At 43.0% G+C, this 21,118-nt stretch overlaps 1 protein-coding gene across 1 annotated transcript in view; it reads left to right on the top strand.

Annotated features, from left to right (window-relative positions):
* Positions 1-21,118, top strand: part of Tmem131 (transmembrane protein 131) — a 162,231-nt gene that overhangs the window by 122,644 nt on the left and 18,469 nt on the right. The window contains exons 14-31 of the mRNA XM_028865673.2: positions 24-177; positions 259-429; positions 2,111-2,221; positions 2,305-2,439; positions 2,889-2,993; positions 3,684-3,770; positions 7,462-7,614; positions 7,700-7,775; positions 7,917-8,034; positions 11,119-11,257; positions 11,338-11,447; positions 11,828-11,894; positions 14,634-14,785; positions 15,049-15,191; positions 15,774-15,960; positions 17,233-17,418; positions 18,360-18,518; positions 18,885-19,471. Of these exons, the coding sequence (XP_028721506.1) occupies positions 24-177; positions 259-429; positions 2,111-2,221; positions 2,305-2,439; positions 2,889-2,993; positions 3,684-3,770; positions 7,462-7,614; positions 7,700-7,775; positions 7,917-8,034; positions 11,119-11,257; positions 11,338-11,447; positions 11,828-11,894; positions 14,634-14,785; positions 15,049-15,191; positions 15,774-15,960; positions 17,233-17,418; positions 18,360-18,518; positions 18,885-19,471 (2,840 nt within the window). The remainder of the gene's footprint in view (positions 1-23; positions 178-258; positions 430-2,110; positions 2,222-2,304; positions 2,440-2,888; positions 2,994-3,683; positions 3,771-7,461; positions 7,615-7,699; positions 7,776-7,916; positions 8,035-11,118; positions 11,258-11,337; positions 11,448-11,827; positions 11,895-14,633; positions 14,786-15,048; positions 15,192-15,773; positions 15,961-17,232; positions 17,419-18,359; positions 18,519-18,884; positions 19,472-21,118) is intronic.

Raw genomic sequence — 21,118 nt, 5'->3', positions numbered from 1 at the left:
CTTGTTTTGTTTTCTTCCAATAGTTATTTGGGTTTTGATCACGCCGCAACACTATTTCACATCCAGGACAGTCCTGCTGACCCAGTGGAAAGGCCAATTTACCTGACTAATACTTTTAGTTTTGCCATCCTCATTCACGATGTACTGTTACCAGAAGAAGCCAGAACAATGTTTCAGGTGCGTGGGAGCCCTCTTGCTCCATTCTGCTGCTCTCCACTAGATGGTACTAATCTGCTTTTCCTCTCCTCCTCCCCCCAGGTGCACAACTTCAGCAAACCAGTTTTAATTCTTCCTAATGAGTCAGGATACATTTTCACCCTGTTTTTTATGCCATCCACATCATCCATGCACATAGACAACAACATTTTGCTCGTCACCAATGCCTCTAAGTTTCACTTACCTGTGCGGGTCTACACAGGCTTTTTAGATGTAAGTATGCTGTCAAAGTGCTTTCTCTGTGCTTTTGGACATTGCCAGGCGATTGGGCTGCACTCTTGTGTTTTACATGTTGATCTGATTCCTTCCCAGTCAGTGCTTTCAGGATATAGTAGTGTACCACCCCCATCCACAAAGGACTCCCTCCAGGATCCCCCGAGAATCCCAAAACTAGGGGTTGTTAATTCTTCAGTGTCCAATGGGAATTGGTCTTAGAATCCACGACAGATGCCCAAACTCATGGCTATTCTAGTTCCTTATAGAAAATGGTGTATTTGTAGGCAAGCAGTGAAGTCCATGGATGTGGAACCCACAGTATGGAAGGCTGACTGTCCACACTGTGTTTTCCTCTAATGCATACAACTAAGTTTAATTTAGAAATTAGAGTAAATAGTAGTCAAATGGAACACTTAGGGTAATACATGATACGATGCTGTAATTAAACTATTACTTTTACCTTTGCCTTAAGGAAAGTACCTTGTGGCTTTTGTGAATCCCTGGAATTACTGCCCTTGCTCTTGGGGGCATTTATAAAGCAAAATAAGGGTTGCTTAAGCACAGGCACTCTGCTGCTACCACAGTGGTCCTTCTGGAACTCCATGATTAGTGAGTGGGTAGCATTTACAGCGTGGATACATAGGAGAAAGGGATGATTCACATCCCCGATAGCACACCACAAGGCTTCATTGACTACTCAGAGTATATTTGACACCTCTAATTCCAGTCTCTACCTGGAGCTTTTCTACATTGTTTTCTCTTGAATTGTTATGACAGAAAATCTAAAACAAAGATAAATGGAAGGAGAATAATGGGGCAGGGACAATATTAGGAAGTAAAATGGTAACTTTGATTGGTTAAAATTGGGAAATACCAGGACAAAGCAAAGAACCAGGGAGGGAAGAAGAAAACTGGGTGGTAAAGATGCACATCTGAGCAAGTAAGGTAAAAATAAGATAAATATAGCACAGAAGTGGGCGTAGAGGTCTTCACAGTACAGAAAGCAAACCAGCAGGAAAATTCCAGACAAAGTTGTGGTGAATATGACCAGTAAAAGAAATGTGGCTGGCCGGGCGGTGGTGGCGCACGCCTTTAATCCCAGCACTCGGGGAGGCAGAGGCAGGTGGATCTCTGTGAGTTCGAGGCCAGCCTGGGCTACCAAGTGAGTTCCAGGAAAAAGGCGCAAAGCTACACAGAGAAACCCTGTCTCAAAAAACCAAAAAAAAAAAAAAAAGAAAAAAGAAATGTGGCTGAGTGATAAAACTGTCGGGAAAGGAAAAGGTGGGGCACGCGTGCTGGCTCCCAGAATTTAACATCAGTGAGACGTGTGGAGCTGATGTTACCCCATCCAGTCAGGTGACTTACTTGTAATCATTCAGTGCCTGCTGAGACCACAGACTTTCTGCCTGATTGCCCAGGGCTTCCTAGCCTCTTGTTTTTCTTCAGGGAAGTAAATGGTCTCTTTCCATCCCTGATGGAAATGGTCTCAGTAAATGGTCTCTTTCCATCCCTGATTCCTCTGATTGTCCTTGTTCAAAGTTCTCACTATATCATGTATCTGTATACATAGGTACAAGATACAGACACCGTGCTGTCTCCTAGTGATCACTTTCTTTGGTAACGTTCTGTTACACACATGTGATTTGGTGTTTAATACAGTCCTTTTCTATCTCTGCAGTACTTTGTATTGCCCCCCAAAATAGAAGAACGCTTCATAGATTTTGGAGTACTGAGTGCTACAGAAGCAAGTAATATTTTATTTGCAATTATAAACAGCAATCCAATTGAGGTAAAGAAATGATTTTTATTCTCAATCACACTGAGGATTTCATGTTCGTGTTGCAAGATCACTTTTGTGTTTTCTCTTTGAAGCTGGCTATAAAAAGTTGGCATATCATAGGGGATGGCTTATCCATAGAACTGGTAGCCACAGAGAGAGGCAACAGAACTACAGTGATTGCGAGCCTTCCAGAGCTGGAGAAGTCCTCTTTGCCTGACCAGTCCCCAGTGAGTGAACGAACTTGTTTACTGCTTCTTTGGGTTGATTGGGTGTTGAAGCCATGAGTAAAAGAGTACTGTTGTGTGCACCATTCAACTAGGATTTTGATGTGCTGCCTAATTGCAGTGACTGGTAGGTCTTGGAAGGGCTTCATGGAGATCATCTACTCCCCATTTTCCTTTTATGATGAGGACACTGAAGCCCGGAGACACTGAGCCTACCTTATCATGAGTTACAGAACAGGTGAAACTGGAACGATCCATATCACACTGTCCTGAAAGCAAAGGTGTCTCCAGTGAGTCAGTACTCTAGTGTACAGTGCTCTGTGCATGAGATGTGGCGATCTGATGCCATATGGGTCTGTGTGGGTACAGCTCACCGCTAGGTGCTCTTTCCCCCTGCAGTAGGAGACTTGATCCTGCATGGCTAGTGAATGACGCCATTTTTACTGCTGTAGGTAACATTAGCTTCAGGACACTTTGCAGTGTTCAGAGTCAAACTTACTGCCAAGAAACTAGAAGGGATTCACGATGGAGCCATACAGATCACAACAGACTATGAGGTAAGCACTGCTGGGGATTCATGTCAGGGGATTTTTCTGAAGCTTTTGTTGTTACTGATTCTGCATATTTATAGAGCCTTTTAGTTTTTGTAGAAGCAGGGAACTACATTTATTTAAAGTTTGTGTACTAGTTTCATACCTTTAAAACTGACCTTTTAAGAACCATTTCAGAAGACTAGTTCGCTACCTCCCAGTTTTCTGCTAAAACTCATACTTTCTAACTAAAACATGGTTTCAGAAAAACACTCTTAGCACATTTAGAATTACCCTGTTATAAACCTGCCTACAGAAGGTTGCCACATAGCACAAGTCTGACTGGATTTCCTAAGCTGTATATCTGACTCTGCACTTATTAGTGTCCTTTTTGCAATACATTATGTTCATGTCTGCTGGACATTCTTCAAATGAATGTCAGTGAGCTCTTCCAGAGACTGAGTAGAGTTTATGTTGTAGTCAGTAAGATCTGAATGCATGTATTTCTGAAAGATTTGATTTTTTTTTTCTTATTTTATACTTTGGGTTTTTGATAAAGGAACCTTGGACAGATTAAAAAGCTTCTAGGGTGGTTTTAATTGGTTTTGAGTTATTGCCAGCCTGTGACACAAATAAACTGTTTTTAACCTCTAAAGTAGCACCAAACATCCCAGACTTTCCCCTGACTTCATGGTGGTCTGCCTCTTCACTCCACAGATCCTGACCATTCCTGTGAAAGCTGTGATCGCAGTGGGCTCACTGACGTGCTTCCCAAAACACATGGTCCTTCCCCCTTCCTTCCCAGTAAGACATTTGTACTTCTTCCTACTGATGGTTTCCATTGCCTTTATCTCTGTGGTTAGAGCTCAGACAGGAAAGTCATTTACTGCTTTCATCATTTATTATTATAAGGTTCTTTAGAGGATATGAAGTGGGTAAGAAATAGACCTCTCCCTCAAAAGACTTTCTATGAAGATAGGAACTGGAGCCTTACTTTATGTAAAGCAGAGAGCTTACAGAGAAAGCACCCTGTGCCGGGTGGTGGTGGTGCATGCCTTTAATCCTAGCACTCGGGAGGCAGAGGCAGGCGGATCTTTGTGAGTTCGAGGCCAGCCTGGTCTACAGAGCGAGATCCAGGAAAGGCACAAAGCTACACAGAGAAACCCTGTTTCAAAAAAACCAAAAAAAAAAAAACAAAAACAAAAACAAAACCCAAAAGAGAGAGACAGACAGACAGAAAGCACCCTGCAACCTAACTTAGGATTTCTTCTGGTAGGGATAAAAAAGGGGAGGCAAGGACATTCAGGGCTAGGAAAGAACATCCTCAGAGGAAGAGGGGGTAAAATCTGAAGTGGTCCAGGTAGTACTGAGTGATCCGGCTTGGGCAGAAGGGAAGGAAGCCTTAAGAGAACGTAGAACAGTGTATTGGAGTGGAAGCCTGAAGAAACGTAGGAGTCTAAAATTTTTGAACAGAGACTTAACATCATCAATACTGAGCTTTAAAGATTGACTGTATCCGAAGGAAATGCAGGCCACTTATGGAAGTAACAGCCCAGGGGTGGACTAGGGTACACAGGAAAAGGGCTGTGGGGAAAGTTGAGTGCCAGGGCCTCTGGTGGAGGCAGCAAAGCCTTTCCTGCTTCCAAGCCTCCATTGTTTGAAAGGGGGAAATGGCCTTAAACATTTTTATGTTTTGTATCGTTTTATATACAGAGAGAGTGTGTGCCATTTTTAAGAGTCCGTTTGAAATTGTAGAGATGGCTTTGCAGTTAAGAGCACTTACTGTAGAACCTGGTTCAGTTCCCAGTGCCTACCTACATGGTGGCTCATAGCTGCCTGCAATTCCAGTTCCAGGGTCTTCAGTGCCCGCTTCTCGCCTCTGTGAGAACTAGGCACACATGTGGTACATCTAAATACACGCAGGCAAACACTCATACATATAAAATAAAAATAGTTACTTGATGTCAAAATGTCTCTCTGTGTCATTGAAAAACTGCTAGAGTTAATAACTTTTTTAGCTTGATAGGAAATTGCCTTAAGCAGATATGCACAAATTATCTCCAAAAAATTTTGTGGTAGTATGCTTTCTTTATGCTAAAGAAAAAGAAGAAAGGAAAAAGAAAGAATCAATCCATCATAGGTTTTATTCAATAGGAAGAGTGTTGGATGCATTAAAGGCATGCACCACCACTGCCAGGCCTTTGTTGTTGTTGTTGTTAGTTTAAATACGATTCAAATGTTTAAAGTTGAGCTGGTGAGATGTCAGCAAGTAAAGGTGTTTGCCACCAAGCCTGAGTTCGCCAGGCCTCACACGGAGGAAGGAGAGAACCAACTCCTCCAAGTTGTTTTTTGACCTCCACGTGGACTCAGTGGTGAATATGCACACTGTGGTGCATGAGCCCACCACCATATACACACAAGTAAATAATGTAATCTTTAAAGAATAGAAAAATGAAGTTTGAATAGGGGTCATTAAGTAACAAAAACACAAGAATTTGAATATTCTTGGCTACTATAGGCAATAGTAGTTTCATGTGTGAAACAATTCTTTTATAGTGCAATAACTCATTCCTTACAGGTTGATCTCTCTTGATGTGTTTCCAAGGTCCTCTGGGAAGGAATGAGACGTCTTTTATACCCAGTGTCAGGAACTTACTAGACGATGCACGCGTGAGGGAGCGAGTGGTGGGGAGAGGGCGTAGCAGAAGGTGGTACACACAGACCAACTCCTTGATGACCTCACAAGGTCAACCCACTGAGCAGCTGGGGTAGGAGGAGAGAGAGGACTCGGCTGTGCCTTAGAGTGTGAGCCTTGAGAAAGAGGACATGGGAAAGGTGCTAGCTTTTTGAGGAAGAGTCAGGATGCGTTGGGAAAATGTAGAAGTGTGTCTTCCTGGGGTAGAGGTTTAGGGGCAGGAAACAGGAGTACTGTACTTAACAAAGCCTAAGTTCAAGATCGTACCCTTTTCAATATACAATTGTAATAAAAAGTTCAACCTATTTCAGTCTGGGCTATAATTAAACCCCCGCCTTCCTGTCATTGCACTTTGACTGTATATTAAATCCATGCCTTTATTATTAATCCATAAGAACCTTATTCTTCCTTCAGTCACCTTTTGGACACTGATCTCCTTATGCTCTGCTGAGTCCTGAAAGGGACTTCGAGCTTTTTGGAGGGAAACAGTATGTCAGAAAACATTTCCAATAACTCAAGGTTGAGTATTTAAATAGAGTTTCAAAAGGAATTTTATTTCTCTTGATCTCCATATGGCCTAAGAGCTGAGGCCAGGAAGAAGTTATGATAGGTACAGAAATCTGGATCCAAGAAGGCACCTCGGCTGCCTGTTCTGACTTCCTTCCCTCCCGGCCACATGTCCACCCTATGGGGTCTTGCCAGGGTATTTATTTTCCCCAGGCTTCAAATAAGGATGCCGTCCTCTTCTTCGGTGTCGTTAGTACCAAATATTAGAAAAGCAGGTTTCACACTTTAGGAAGTTCTTTAAGTGGGTAGGAACAATTCTGTATTCAACCAGAAGAAAGTATAAGCTCATAATATGCTTCTTGAGGATGGCTTGAATCTTTTTTTAAATTCGTAATTTACTAGTTTGATATGCTCTAGAAAAACAAAGCTGGCACCTGGTAAGAAGAGTCACTGGTTAAGACTTTGGTTTGTGGGCTGGAGGGATGGCTTCGCGTTACGAGGAGTTGTGACTCCTGTTGAGGGTTGTTCAGTTCCCAGCACCGCACGGAGCCCACTGCCATCTGCACTCCAGCTCCTGGGCTCAGGTCCTCTTCTGGCTCTGAGGGGCCAGGCATGCACGCAGTGCACTTTATACAAGTACAGCCAAAACATTCATACACGTCAAATACATAAAAAAGAATTGAATTTGTATGCTGGTTTTGTAAAATTCTTCATGGTGTATGTTTTTACTTCTGATTACTGTTTTCTGAGACAAGGACTGTCCTGGCGTTAGCTTGCCAAATGCTGAAATCACAAGCATGCCAGTTGATAGCCCGCATTTTTTAAAGAGATCTAATTTTTTTCTGTAATGATAAAAATTATGGATTTTTTTATAAAGAAAACATTTTCTTTTAAAGAATATGTTTTATTCTTACTTGGTTAGGTCTTAGAATTCATTTCAGAGCAGCCTTACCTTGGTATAAACAGACTTTGCCTTACAAACCGAAAATGACCTTCTTTATTTATTTGAAGTTCGTTTCTGTGTCTTCTTGGTGTCCTCAGTGTGCCAACACGAAACCAGATTTCCCCTTAGTTCATTCCAGTACTTCTGTAATAGGCCACAGCAGCAGCAACAACAGAAAGGTTGTCCTGTGATTTCTGTTCTTTTGATTTGGTGCTTTTCTTTTGAATGAGGGGATGGATTTTTGGGTCAATTACAGATTTAAAGATTATCAGCTGATGAAAATTCTGAAATGTGTCTTAGCTGCAAATTTGGTCGTATACAACTGAATTTGTTTGTTTTTCTTCCTTCAGGGGAAGATAGTTCATCAGAGCTTAAATATTATGAATTCCTTCTCACAGAAGGTGAAGATACAGCACATACGGTCTTTGTCAGAAGATGTACGGTTCTATTACAAACGATTACGGGGCAATAGGGAAGACTTGGAGCCAGGGAAAAAGTCAAAGGTTTGTTAGGTTTGAGAAGTCCCATTTGTCAATACTTTGTGACTGACCATCTGTGGATTCATGTTTGTCCTGTGCTTCTTTATAGATTGCAAACATTTATTTTGATCCTGGGCTACAGTGTGGGGATCACTGCTATATTGGCTTGCCCTTTCTATCCAAGTGTAAGTCTTCTTGGTCCCTCCTATCCCTTTACTCTCCCCACCAAAAAGTGATGCTAATTCTGAGTACTGTAGAACTCACTGGAAGGGCTGTTGGCAAGCGGGTTAGGTTGAGTCCATGCTGACATGTGCTTCCTCTTTTAGCCGAACCCAAAGTGCAGCCTGGCGTGGCCATGCAGGAAGACTTGTGGGATACCGACTGGGATTTACATCAGAGCTTGTTCAAGGCTTGGATGGGAATAAAGGAAAACGCAGGTCATAGGTACGAGCCTTTGCTTTATTAAAGTCTTTTAGCAGTGTAGCACATGCGGTATCTCTGTTTCTACTTTCTGACTGTCACTGTATTTTCCTATGGTTATTCTACGTCACAGCCAAGCTAAAGGGCCTAGTTCAGAATGTTGTCACATTGACCTTGTCAGTATTGTGGCTAAGAAATACATACACTCCTATTTCCTCTTTCCTCCAGTGCATGAGGTCTGTCCTTAAAAATTAAAGAAACTTGAAATCGCCCTATGTATCTTGACCACCATGTTCACTTTAGACACAGTATTATATATGAGAAAAAAGATTGGTCTGCCACTGGTCTTCCCAAGTTATACTCACTCGCTCCCTACAGGAGACCAAATTTATTTGCTCCTTGTGAAAAAAAAGCTTCCTCCTCCTTCTCCTTCAAGTGCTAGCCTGTTGCTGGAGACGTAAAGGGCCCCTTCAGGTGGCTCTCCATTGCATCTTTGGCAGGAAGAAAGTATGCTAATGGAAAACCAGCGTCGCACCTGGATTCAAACACTAAAATGTAGCTTTGGTATTATAAAAGCCTGGCCCTTTCATACACATTAGAAAAGGATTTTTTCAGAAATAGGAACGTTGACAAGTAGGCTTGATATATATATTTGTCAAAATTAAAATAGTCTCTCATAAGAGTATTTTGAAATTCTTAAACCATTAACTCCTTTTTGATTAACTCTTTAGATAGCACACAAAGAATGGGTATCACTGGCATTTTCATGCATGTATCGTTATAGTTTATTCTCATTACCCCTCTGCCAGTTCCTTTCTTCACCTTAGGGGGCCCCACTTCTGCTCTCATGCCACAGTTTCCATCATCTCCTCTTCGTCCTTTGCCCTTCTCCTGGTTCCCTTCCTGCTCGTGGCTATGTTAAATAGTGCAGTGGTAGGTGTGGCTTTTGCAAGTATCTCTACAGTGTGCTGACTTAGCAACCTTAAGGAATGTCCCCTGGTTAGTAGAGATATGATAGTTCTATTGTTAGTTTTCAAGGACCCTCCATACTGATTTCCATGGCCGGGCAAACTTACGTTCCCACCTGCAGCAAATACAGGTTCACCCCCCCCCCCCCCCCCCCCCCCCCCCCCCCCCCCCCCCGTCCCTTCCTCACCAATGGTTGTTGTTAGCAGTTGGTTGGTTAGTCGGGTATGTGTTTGTGTTTCAATGATAGCCACCTCTCTGAATCTCAGAGCAGTTTTAATTTGCATTTTTCTTACAGCTAAGGATGTTGAACACTTTTTCAAATGTTTCTGGACATTTGTATTTCTTCTCTTGAGAACAGTCTGCTCAGCTCATGAGTGCATCTGTCCACTGGATGGTTCAAACCATTAACTGTTGAAACTGAGAGTTTCTGTAGTGTAAAAAGTTTCCTTAAAGAAAAGAAAGCTAATTTTTTCATTAAAAATGGTTCCACTGAGTACTCAAAGTCTTGTAATAAACTTGCAAAAAACTCAGTGATTAAAACTCTCCTTTGTTCCCTGTGTCTCCACAGTGGACCTTGGAAGGTCTAGACAGTCTCCAAGTGTTAATGGATAACTCAGTAGTGCTGCCCTCAGCTCAGCAGCCAGGGAGCCTCTTCACACCAGCTGTCTGCCTTCCAGTGTGCCCTAGCCGAGGCCCCTGGGCTCCCGCTGCCTCTGCCTCCCTAGCCTGGTATACAATGAGTAAAGCATTCTCCATGGGCCCACATTTGTGTTCCCTTGTTGGTGTACATGTTTCAAAATATTTCTGCTTCTTATTTTATAATGCCTATATGTGTGTGCTTGCCAATACCCCAGGATCAGAACTTAGTAGTACAGGGTTTGAGGATGCTTCAGTGGTTGGTCCCAGGTACCTTAGCCCCATTACAAATACAGTCTGAGTCCTAAATGCTTGACTCCAAACACTCATTAGTAGGAATTATTGAAATGAGGTCCTGAGTATGACTGAAAACTCTCTTGGTTTATTACCTCTTATGACATCCTCATCATGTGCTGACCTTATCTTGGTTTTATATCTAGAGGGAAAGTAGTATATCGAGCAGCACCTCTTGTCATTAGTTCTAATGGAAATCTCCCAGCACCCTGCTGGGTGTCTACATCCTTCCCATGTATGCCATGGAAGAATCTCACAACCCTTGAATAATAGATACATCTGTCCTAAATGGTAGATAGTTCAGCTTTCCCTATTGAAATTGTACTTTAAATTTTTTTTGAGGACTAGTCTGCTGATGTAGTTCAGTGGTAGAGTGCTTGACTAACACACAGAGGCACTGGGTTCTACAGTACTACCAAGAAACAAATTTTTAAGACCTCCGTGCACTTCACTAACACTACTGGAACTAAGAATTGTGGTCCTTATCATACTCAGTACAGAACTATAGCAGGGGTTGTTGTGCCAGAGTAGAGACACAGCACGCGTCATTGGAAGCGTAATGAGGCTGTGTGCTCGGTCATAAAGGGGGCATCGGTATCAGCTCCTCTGAGACTCTAGGACTATCACCAAAGAGGAGAAAGCATGCATACGGGACAGAGGAAATGGAGGTAGTGGTGAGAAACACTGGCTTCTGGACGTGACAGAACTGTTGCCCTCTTGAACTCACCGCTGCGATAATCTGTCCAAGATCTCGGCCTGACCAGCCTGTCGGCACCCTGTGGGGAGTGGGGTGGGGCTCCATGAGGACTTAGGCAGGTAATGTGGGAGGAAAAGACATGTTTTTCAGTGCTGTAGCTGCTGGTAAGGTAAACAAACTCCCACTCCCATGCTCCTGTAAACCACCCTAATGAAACTTATTGGGTCCCCCCCACAAAAAAAAAAGAAAGAAAGAAAATGGGGGGACAAAACAGGGTAAATGAGTGAGCAGTGAAAGAAGTATGTCATGTGTATGTACAAAAGTAAAACTAATCACATCATTGTACAATATTAACATTTTAAAGTAAAAAAAAAAAATCTCTTTAAAATAGGATGAGTAAGCTTTTTTTTAAGAACCAGAGGGGGAAAAAATCTTTCTTAAGTACAATTTCTTATGTTCAGAAAATTCAAATGTTTTGCTTTTGTACACTGACTTAGAAATTGTTTTTCTAGGTTAAATGCTATGTTTGAAGTAAATACAGACCTTCAAAAAAATATAGTGTCAAAAATCACTGCCGAGCTCTCCTGGCCTTCCATCCTTAGCTCTCCCCGGCTCGTGAAGTTCCCCCTCACTAACACCAACTGCTCCTCAGTAAGTACTCAGATGGTGCAGGCACTCAGACGTGGGCATGGGTGTGGGTCTCCACTGACGCCTCTTGGCTTTGCTTTAAGGAAGAAGAGATTACATTAGAGAATCCTGCAGACGTCCCTGTCTACGTCCAGTTCATTCCTCTGGCTTTGTATTCCAATCCTGCCATTTTTGTAGATAAGTTAGTCTCAAGGTAAGCATTGCTTCAGATAGCCAAAGTATACCTAACCTTAGAGTCTGGCTCTATAGTTGAGGTTCCCAGAAGGTTCCTGGGACTGGGTTGATACTGAATTGAGCATAAGAAAAGCTTCAGCAGATGTAAATGTGGAGCTACCATTTAAGATTATAAAGAGATAGTAGACAAAGCAATTCCAATATTCCCATTTAAAAAGTGAACAAGGTATTAATTATAACTGATAACCTTTAGCCTTTAAATGCTATTAATGTGGTATAACAAATACTGGTCCCAAGACCTGCCATAAGATAAATTTGCAAATAAAGCTCAAGCTTGATAATCTTCCACAGTTCCTAGTTGTGATGTTTATAAAGGCAAATGCACATTTTTTATTTTAGGTTTAACTTGAGTAAGGTGGCCAAGCTAGATCTGAGGACACTTGAATTCCAAGTCTGCAGAAACAATGTAAGTACAAGTTCCACACCATTTACTCTCTGCTAGGACCAGGGCCAATGGGAAGAGTACCTACAGGCTGCCCTTAAGCCGGGCTAAAGGCAGTTACCACAGAAGTTAGAGCAGTCCAGGAATTGATTTAGAGGCAGAAGAAACCAGGAAGAACGGGTGGATATAGATACATGGGCAGCATTCTGAGAAGGCTCCTCTTTGTGGGTGTTAATCTTATAGGCAGCCCACGACAACTTTTCATAATATAGACTAGAAATTCTGAGGCCATACATGAAGTATGCTAATATGACATTTTATTTTTAGTAAGCATTTTATTTTATTAAGCTGAATCATTTAAATTTCCTTCCTGTGTGCTTCCTAATAAAATTGTAAAACCCATGAATTTGAGACCTATAGCTGGCTGTGTTCATACCTGGCACAGCTGTGTGTGTTTACCTCAATTGATAATACTGTCTTTAAATGTATAAATAAGTGGATTCGTTCTGGGAATGAAAGTGTCCTCTGTTACTTAGATAAGTGACCACTAGCCACTCATCACTGCATCAGACCTTGAAGGAAGGCGGCACTGGAAGTCCAGTGCCTGCAGGCTGGCTGGGCTCTCAGGCCTCACCGCCCTTCTGCCCAGGGCCAGATCGAAGCCCTGTTCGGATCCAGGTCGTTGGTCCTTCATGTAGGACCACATAGTGCTGTGTAGGAAGTGCTCACCAGCCTTGTCCAACCAGCTGCCTTGTAGTTATTCAGCTCTTGGCCTAGAACACAAGACAGTCGTTTCGACAGTCGTGGTTCCAGTGTCTTTCTCTTGGGATCTTGCCTTGCTTCTCCTGACCGTAAAATGCCATTATAGCATGCAGTGCATTGGAAGTCAGTGAGAATGCTCAGTGACTAGGACTTGGTTTCTTCTGCCTTTATAGGGAAAATACACAAAAGAAAGGAGTGAGCTGACACTTAGTTTTTAAAATTTGATCTCATACAGCAGTATTTGCAAGGCATAATACACTGAACTAGACCCTGGATAACAAATAAATGAGTATTCTGGACCTCAGGAGTTTTCTAAAGAAGAAATTGTAAGGGTGAAAACATAATTGCTGAGTGAATCCTTTAAACATGCTTCTCTTTCTGTCATATACAGTACTAGAGATACATGCGTGCCCTGTTGAAATTTAATAAAGTATATTTGTTATTGTTCAAAGACTTTTTTTTTTCATTACAAATACAGACTGGGAAGCAAGGGTAGCTACAAGGGAGATTGAACACCACTGTCTCAGTTCACTCTCAGTTAAGAGTTGGCAGTGTTAGCCTCCGCTGCTCTGCTGATTAGTAGCACAAACTGCCTGCATGCTAAAAATAGCAAATAACATCTGTCTATATTATTATGAAAAGGATTTCTGAAATACCCAGAGATCCTTTGGTCAGTCTAGGAGCCTACCACTATACAATCTTGAGTCTTTAGTACTGTTTCAGGACATCACACCGTCCTGAAGTGCTCCCCAGGCCATCAGAGTTCACTAAGCCAGTATTTATTGGAATATGTACAGTCTGTCATTGTGCCAAAAACAGGGCTGGGCATGATGGCACACAGTTAATCCCAGCACTCGGGAGACAGAGGCAGATGGGTTTCCGTGAGTGGGAAGCCAGCCGAGGCTCCATATCAAGACCTTGTCTCAGAAAGGTGGGGTGGGAGTGAGGGTGGAGGAGGGCTACTCAGACTGGCTTATTAAAAAGGAGCTTGCTCACCAAGCACTTTGGAGCAGTAGGAGTAGTTTGTTATCCTAGCCAACGTTAACAGAGAACAGCGTTAGCTGTAAAAGAAAACATTCTGCCTTGTAAGCAAGAGTTAAATGATGTGCTTTGCTGAGTACGTTATGTTTCACAAGTAGATGAATCTGTGTATATTAACCCCAGCCATGCCAAGGAAGTAGAGGATGCCACAGAACTCACTCTTTTCAGTGTGACATCAGAACCATGCCAACCCTTCTCCCAGAATGTTTAAACTTAATCTTCTTTAAAAACCAGAATAGTGTTTCTTTGTGTTGAAACTGGTTTTTAATTAAAAACAAAACCACTTTTAGCCATCTTTATAACTGGTCATAAAATCTTATTTTAAATTTCAAACTAGATTATGTCTTAAACTTGTATCAAGTGTCTACAAACCAATAATTAGGTACCTTGTTTTCAAAATAAAACTAAAGATTGACCAGGCTGTGCCTGTGTCAACGGCACACGTTCACTCTGAACTTCATGTACTTGAGACTTTCTCTGCTTCCTGCACAGCAGTGCCAGGCTGCAGTATCAGTAGGAACTTGGGGTACTAATTGTTGGTCTGCCTGTCTTCAGTCATGAGTGTTGGCTTTGTATTAACGTATCAAGCTGTTTGTCTCAGGTCTGTGTCCTTTCCTGTATGTTAGTTGTATTTCAGATTACACACACACACACACACACACACACACACACACACACACACACACGCTTTAAAAAGTACTCGTATACAAATATAAAATGCCTAATACAAGCGTGATGGCTCTGGTGACCCGGGAGATAAGTTCTGTTGTTTGACGCAGACTGTGATGCCTCCTTCCTGGCTGCCCAGCTCTCAGTGCCAGTGTTTAAGTCATGAAGGATAAACTTGTCTATGTGACCAGTTTGAGAGACTGTACTGGGGTCTAGAGGGGATGGGGACAAATGGTTTGACCAAAAGTATATTAACTAACGACTCCTTTTTGTTTATACAAATGATTCAAGGCTCACCCATTGCAAAGTCCAACAGGATTTACAGAAGGCCTCTCTCGGCATTTCATTTTAAACCTCATTTTAAAACCTGGAGAAAAGAAATCTGTCAAAGTAAAGTTTACTCCACTTCACAACAGAACTGTTTCTTCACTGATCATAGTCAGGTAGGTTCTGCAGTGTGAGTGTGGGTTCGTCTTCAGTACTTACCTTCAAGTCCTTGTATCACTCAAAACCATCAATCAGTAGCATCTTCTGTACTATGTGTGACTTAAAATGAAAATGTGTGCTCTTGGTGAATTTTTACATTTTTACCCTTAAATTCAACATGTTAATTTTTTTGTGGTTGCTTACAAAATGTTATAACTTGTAAATCAAAAGATATGCAAAATTAATTGGAGAAAAATGTGTAATTCTTGTTCTTTCATAGAAACAACCTGACTGTGATGGATGCTGTGATGGTCCAAGGTCAAGGGACAACTGAGAACTTGAGGGTGGCAGGCAAGCTTCCAGGTCCAGGGAGTTCCTTACGCTTCAAAATCACAGAAGCATTGTTAAAAGATTGTGTAGACAGTGAGTATCCCTGACTGCAGAGCCCAGCTTCCAGCGTTTGCTTTCAACCCTCAGTGATTCCAGAAGCAGAACAGTGTTTCCATATGTGCACACCTGCCGCCCAGTCATGAATGTATATGGTGCTAAGAGAATCCTGTGTCTTACATCCAGAGGTGTTTGATTTGGATCTTCTGCAGGTTTATTCGGAGTATGAATAGTAAAACATGTCATTTTTACCATGGCATATCAACACCTAGCAGGGTGACGCACTTCTGTAAGCCTAGCACTTGGGAGGCTGGAGCAAGGGATCATGAGCTCCAAACCAGCCTAAACTACCTAGTGAGTTCAAGCCAGGTCAGGAGTACATACAGAGACCTTACTGCCGATAAATAAATGAATGAATGCAATCTATTAATTAGGAATAAAATGAGAGGTCAAAGTGGAAGTTTCTAGATGAATCCTGAGGAATGCTGATCTCTTTGGCATGTGGGGTTGACTCATAATGTCCAGCATACAGAAGCTCACAACGCGTACCTCTTTCACACCAGAAGCACATGATAGCAAGATTTATCCATACATCTGATTTTTTTTCTTTCTCTTTAGGTTTGAAACTAAGAGAACCAAATTTCACATTGAAAAGAACATTCAAAGTAGAGAATACAGGACAACTTGGAATCCGTATAGAAACTATTGAAATCAGTGGGTATGCCTGCGAAGGCTACGGCTTCAAAGTAGTTAACTGTCAAGCGTTTGCGCTGAGTGCCAACACCTCTAGAGACATAATCATACTGTAAGTATGTGCTTGTCACACTGGGTTAATTCTGTGCCCGACCTTCCACTGCTAACACTAGAGTCCTTTCACATAAAGATACATTTCCATACTTACAAGGTCTTTATCGGGGCTACAGAGATGGCTCAGTGGTTGGGAGCACTGGCTGCTCTTCCAGAGGAGCTGAGTTTGGTTCTCAACACCTTGGCCAACAACCTTCTGTAACTGCAGTCCCTGGAGGAACTGTCCTGTTCTGGTCTCTGCAGGGTCTGCATGCATGTAGTGCACAGACATACATGCAGGCAAAATTCACATACACACATGAACATAAGTAAAAAAAAAAAATTTTTTTTTTTTTTTAAAAAAAACTCAATCACAGGGATGGAGAGATGGCTCAGAGGTTAAGAGCACTGGCTGTTTTTCTAGAGGTCCTGAGTTCAATTCCCAGCAACCACATGGTGGCTCACAACCATCTGTAATGAGATCTGATGCCCTCTTCTGACCTGAAGGGATACATGCAAGCAGAATACTGTATACATAATAAATAAATAAATCTTTAAAAAAAAAAAAAAACTCAATCACAAATGTGTTTGGTTTTTTCCAGTTAACTTCAACTGAAATATTTATTATATATTTTTGTTTCCATTGTAAAACTTTCTCTGTCCTTAAATTGGATCAGATAATCTTAGAAACGACTTTTTTAAAAACCAATTTCAATATTATTTTTAAGGTTGTTATAAAGCATAAGATGTTAGTGTGACTTGGAAGTGTCTCGGCCACAGAGCAGAGGCCTGTGCCTCTCGTGTGCCATTGTTTCTGTGTGTTCTAAGAATGTGAACTTACTCAGAAGACAGCATTTAGGCCCTCAGTATTAGATGCAGTTATTTTAGTAATTGATAACTTATTACAAAGTAATGACTGTGACCTCTGCCCTTGATTAGATAACAATTCTGTGACTTTCTGTGGCTGTTTAACCAGCGCTTTCATGTACATTACTACATTTATATACATATACATTACATATATATCTGTAACGAATATGTACATACATCACTACACCGGCCACCTAACTGTCCAGGGCCGAAGGCGGCACCAGATCAAGGTCTACGTAGAGAGCACAAGAGGCCCTAAGCAATACGCAGGGAGTGACAAAAGAACTCTAGGAATGGGTGGCTGGTTTGTTTTGTTAATCAAGTCATTAGGAAGAAAGCCTAACAAAACAAAAACAGAGAGGCCAGAAAAGAACCGCGGGAATCTGTTTGAAAATGACCCTCACCACTGTCCTCGTCTTAGGTTTACTCCAGATTTCACTGCCTCCAGAGTTATTCGGGAACTGAAGCTTGTAACAAGCAGCGGCTCCGAGTTTGTGTTTGTATTGAACGCCTCCCTTCCGTACCACATGTTAGCAGCCTGTGCAGAAGCCCTCCCCAGACCCAACTGGGAACTAGCTCTGTACATCATCATCTCAGGAGTAATGAGGTACAGTGTGTTCCTTCAAGGCTGGTTCTCACTCAGGGCCCACTCTGCCTCTCACTTTTCTCAAGGATAGGTATCCCAGCAGACAGAGCAGACACCCCTGACTTGGTCAAGCTGTATACTGGTGGGAACAGTTACACCCGAACCATTCTTGGGTAGCATATACAATAAAGAAGTCCTATTACCTTTCCTACTCACTTAGCAAATGCAGTCTATGCTGATTTTGTAAGGAAGAAGGCACAAAACACCAGGTAAAGTTGCCTTCCTTGGGCATAGGTAATGGACGTAATTGTGTGCCTAAGCAACAGAAAGCAGAGTAGGAATATGTTTGAAGGCCTTTGTCTCCTTATCTTCTTTCAGTTTACTTCTTTATGTATTGTAGAGCATCAGATACAATCGATCTAAATTAGTTTATAGCTACCTTGCACATCCTTCAGGGAACAGGAGTCGAACCTCCTTCCAGTTCCTCTTGGTCTTCTGACATGCTGTCTTCACATGAAGCTTCTGGGTACGGTCCTGCACTTTTACAGTTGCTCTGCAAAGGCTGCAGGACGGTTCAGTGGTTAAGAAAGAGTGCTGCTGCTCTTCCTCAGGACCCAGGTTCAGTTCCCAGCACCTGCATGGCAGCTCACAACTGTCTGTAACTCCAGTTCCAGGAGATCTGATCCCCTCTTCTGGCCTCCATTGGCACTGCATGCATATAGTTAGCACACCAGCATACATGCAGCCAAAACACCTACACATAAAATATGTAAGTTGATCAAAAACAGTAAAGTTGGTGTGCAAACTTCATTTGATCTATAATGCTTCATTTTTATCTTGTCTTTTAAAATGTGTTGCAGGCATATCTAGTTTTTTTACATTTTAAGTCCCTCACCCCCCACCCCAAAAATATTATTCTTGTCTTGGCAAAGAGTGCTGACTGCTCCCTCTGTGCCCCACAGTGCGCTGTTTCTCCTGGTCATTGGAACAGCCTATTTGGAAGCTCAAGGAATTTGGGAGCCGTTTCGAAGGCGACTATCCTTTGAAGCTTCCAACCCGCCCTTTGATGTGGGGAGGCCATTTGATCTCAGGAGAATCGCTGGTATTTCATCTGAAGGAAAGTATGTTCACATGCTGAAAATCCACTTTCTAGTACACATAGACTTGCTGGATGTAATTACAAGAAACAGAAATGTATCCTCACCCAGGGTTTAAAAAAAAAAAATCAATTCTAACCTTGAATCTGGCGCTCAGTTACTAAGAACTCATACAAGATTTTTTATCAGGGACAAAATCTGCGTATATATTAGTTAGACCACTAACCTGATCTATAATTTCCAGAGGGAATGACTGTAGAAGGTTGTGGCTCTTGCCCCTTCCTGCTGTTTTTTCCTAGTTTCTCTTTGTGATAGATATACTGATGAAATTTTTCTTGTACTAGATTGGAAGTTGCTGCTTACTGAGTTTTCAATCAATCCATTTTTCAGCTTGAACACGCTCGGCTGCGAACACAGTCATGGTAGGGGTTTCTACAGCAGCGCATCCTCCAGACCTGGTCCGGGGAGTCACAGGCAGTGTGGCACATCAGTTCACCCACACAGCAGCCACAGCAGCAAAAACTCAGCTGACGTGGACAATGTCAGAACCAAAAACAGTTCAAGTATGTCGAGCAGGACTTCTGCACAAGCAGCCACCTCACAGTCTACGAGCAAAACGAGCCCCCTAGTCTTGGAGGCCAGTGCAGTGACCCAGGGTCACACGGCCAGCAGAAAGTCCAAAGGGGCGAAGCAGGGCCAGCACAGCAGCCAGCAGCATGGCCACAGCCCGCTGGAGCAGCACTCCCAGCCTCCACCGCCAGTGCCTCAACACCAGGAGCCACCACCGGAAAGGCTGTCTCCTGCCCCCCTCCCACACTCTTCCCACCCAGAGCGGGCCAGCAGCACACGGCACAGCTCAGAGGACTCCGACATCACCAGTCTCATAGAAGCCATGGACAAAGACTTTGACCACCATGACTCCCCGCCCCTAGATGTCTTTACAGAGCAGCCTCCATCACCACTGTCCAAAAGCAAAGGTAACCCTCTCCTCCCCGTCAAGAACAGGCATCTGAGGGAGGAGGTGTGGTCAAGGAGCGGTCAGGATTGTAAGCAGTCTAGGCAGCACTGTGGCAAGTGTTTGGTAGCTCGTACCCGTTTCCTGGGTGAACGACAGGTCTTTTGTGTCACAGGGCAAACAGAAGCAGCCAATAGTCATAAAAGATAGAGCTGGCCGGGCAGTGGTGGCGCACGCCTTTAATCCCAGCACTCGGGAGGCAGAGCCAGGCGGATCTCTGTGAGTTCGAGGCCAGCCTGGTCTACAGAGCGAGATCCAGGACAGCCACCAAAACTACATGGAGAAACACTGTCTCAGGAAAGAAAAAAAAAACAAAAACACTGTATTCTCCTCTTGCTTCTCAAATCAGGAACCTGTTGGATGGCATATCCTGTTACCCTTTCAGCTGCCTGTGATAACTGTGTTACAGCCATTGTTAAAAATTATTTTGAAAATGGTGCTAAAACCAAAACCATCTACCCTCAAAAATAGGGTTTTTAGCTGTGCATGGTGACACACATCTGTAATCCCAGTACTGGTGAGGCGGAGGTGGGGAGGTGGTCACAAGCTTGAGGCCAGCAAGGCTACACCCTGACGACTCTTAAGTAAGGAAAGGGTGCAAAAGAAGCAAATGAGATAATAATTTGTGAAACCAAAGCCGCTGGCCCTATAGGACAGGGACAGCAGCAGAAAGGGACAGAGTAAGGGATGTGCCAGACAATGTGGGTCAGGGAAAGAGTTTTTGCCTGAAGGAGCCTTACAAACAGGTAGAGTGTGAACAACAAGGCCAGTTGTGGGGTAATGAGACAAGAAATGACAGAGCTAGGTCTAACAGTGCGGCATGGGTGTAAGGTTTCAGAGTAAACAGTGTGGGCAGTAACAGGTTCTCGAGTGCAGCCTTGGATGTAAGCTGCTGAAGTGTAACAGGAATCAAACTTACTGGCAGTAACAAGGCCTCAGATTAGAACAATCCAGAGCCACAGAGGTTGGGAACTCAGAACTTTGGAGAGAAATGTGGCATGTAGACTGTGTGATTCCCATGGCAACAAGCAGGCTTTCATCAATTCAGCTGGGTAGTACCACCAAAAATCATCAGTCATAGTACATTTCATTTCAAGCAAGTTAGGGGAAAACAGTTTTGGGGTGAGGTGGATTTCAGAGTTACAGATAAGGTACATAAAAGGTAGGAGACCAAGGGAGAAAAGATTCCCATGAGTGTGGCGTGTGGCTCCTCGTGGTGACTGGGCAAGTGCTGGGCTGCAGCAGGACCAGGCCAGGTGCCCTAGGTGCTTTTCTGTTGCTGTAACAAAACACTGTGACCAGGCGATGCTTGTAAAGGGGGGGTTCATGGTTCCATGATTCTCATGGCAGGTAGCAGGGCACTGGAGCAGGCGCTGGATGCTCACATCTTGAAGCAACAGCCAGGAAGCAGAGGGATACTACTGAGATTAAACTGGACTTGTGAAAAGTGACACACCTCCCAGTGACACACCTCCTAATCCTTCCCAAACAGTTCTTCCATTTGGGGACCAAGTATTCAAATAAATGAGCCTATGGGGGCCATTCTTATTCAAACCACCACATTCCACTCCCTGGCCCCCATAGGTTTGTGGCCATATCACAGTGCAAT

Source organism: Peromyscus leucopus, chromosome 16_21, assembly GCF_004664715.2.
Source record: "Peromyscus leucopus breed LL Stock chromosome 16_21, UCI_PerLeu_2.1, whole genome shotgun sequence".
Classification (NCBI taxonomy): domain Eukaryota; kingdom Metazoa; phylum Chordata; class Mammalia; order Rodentia; family Cricetidae; genus Peromyscus; species Peromyscus leucopus.
This window is presented reverse-complemented; position numbering and strand designations above follow the sequence as displayed.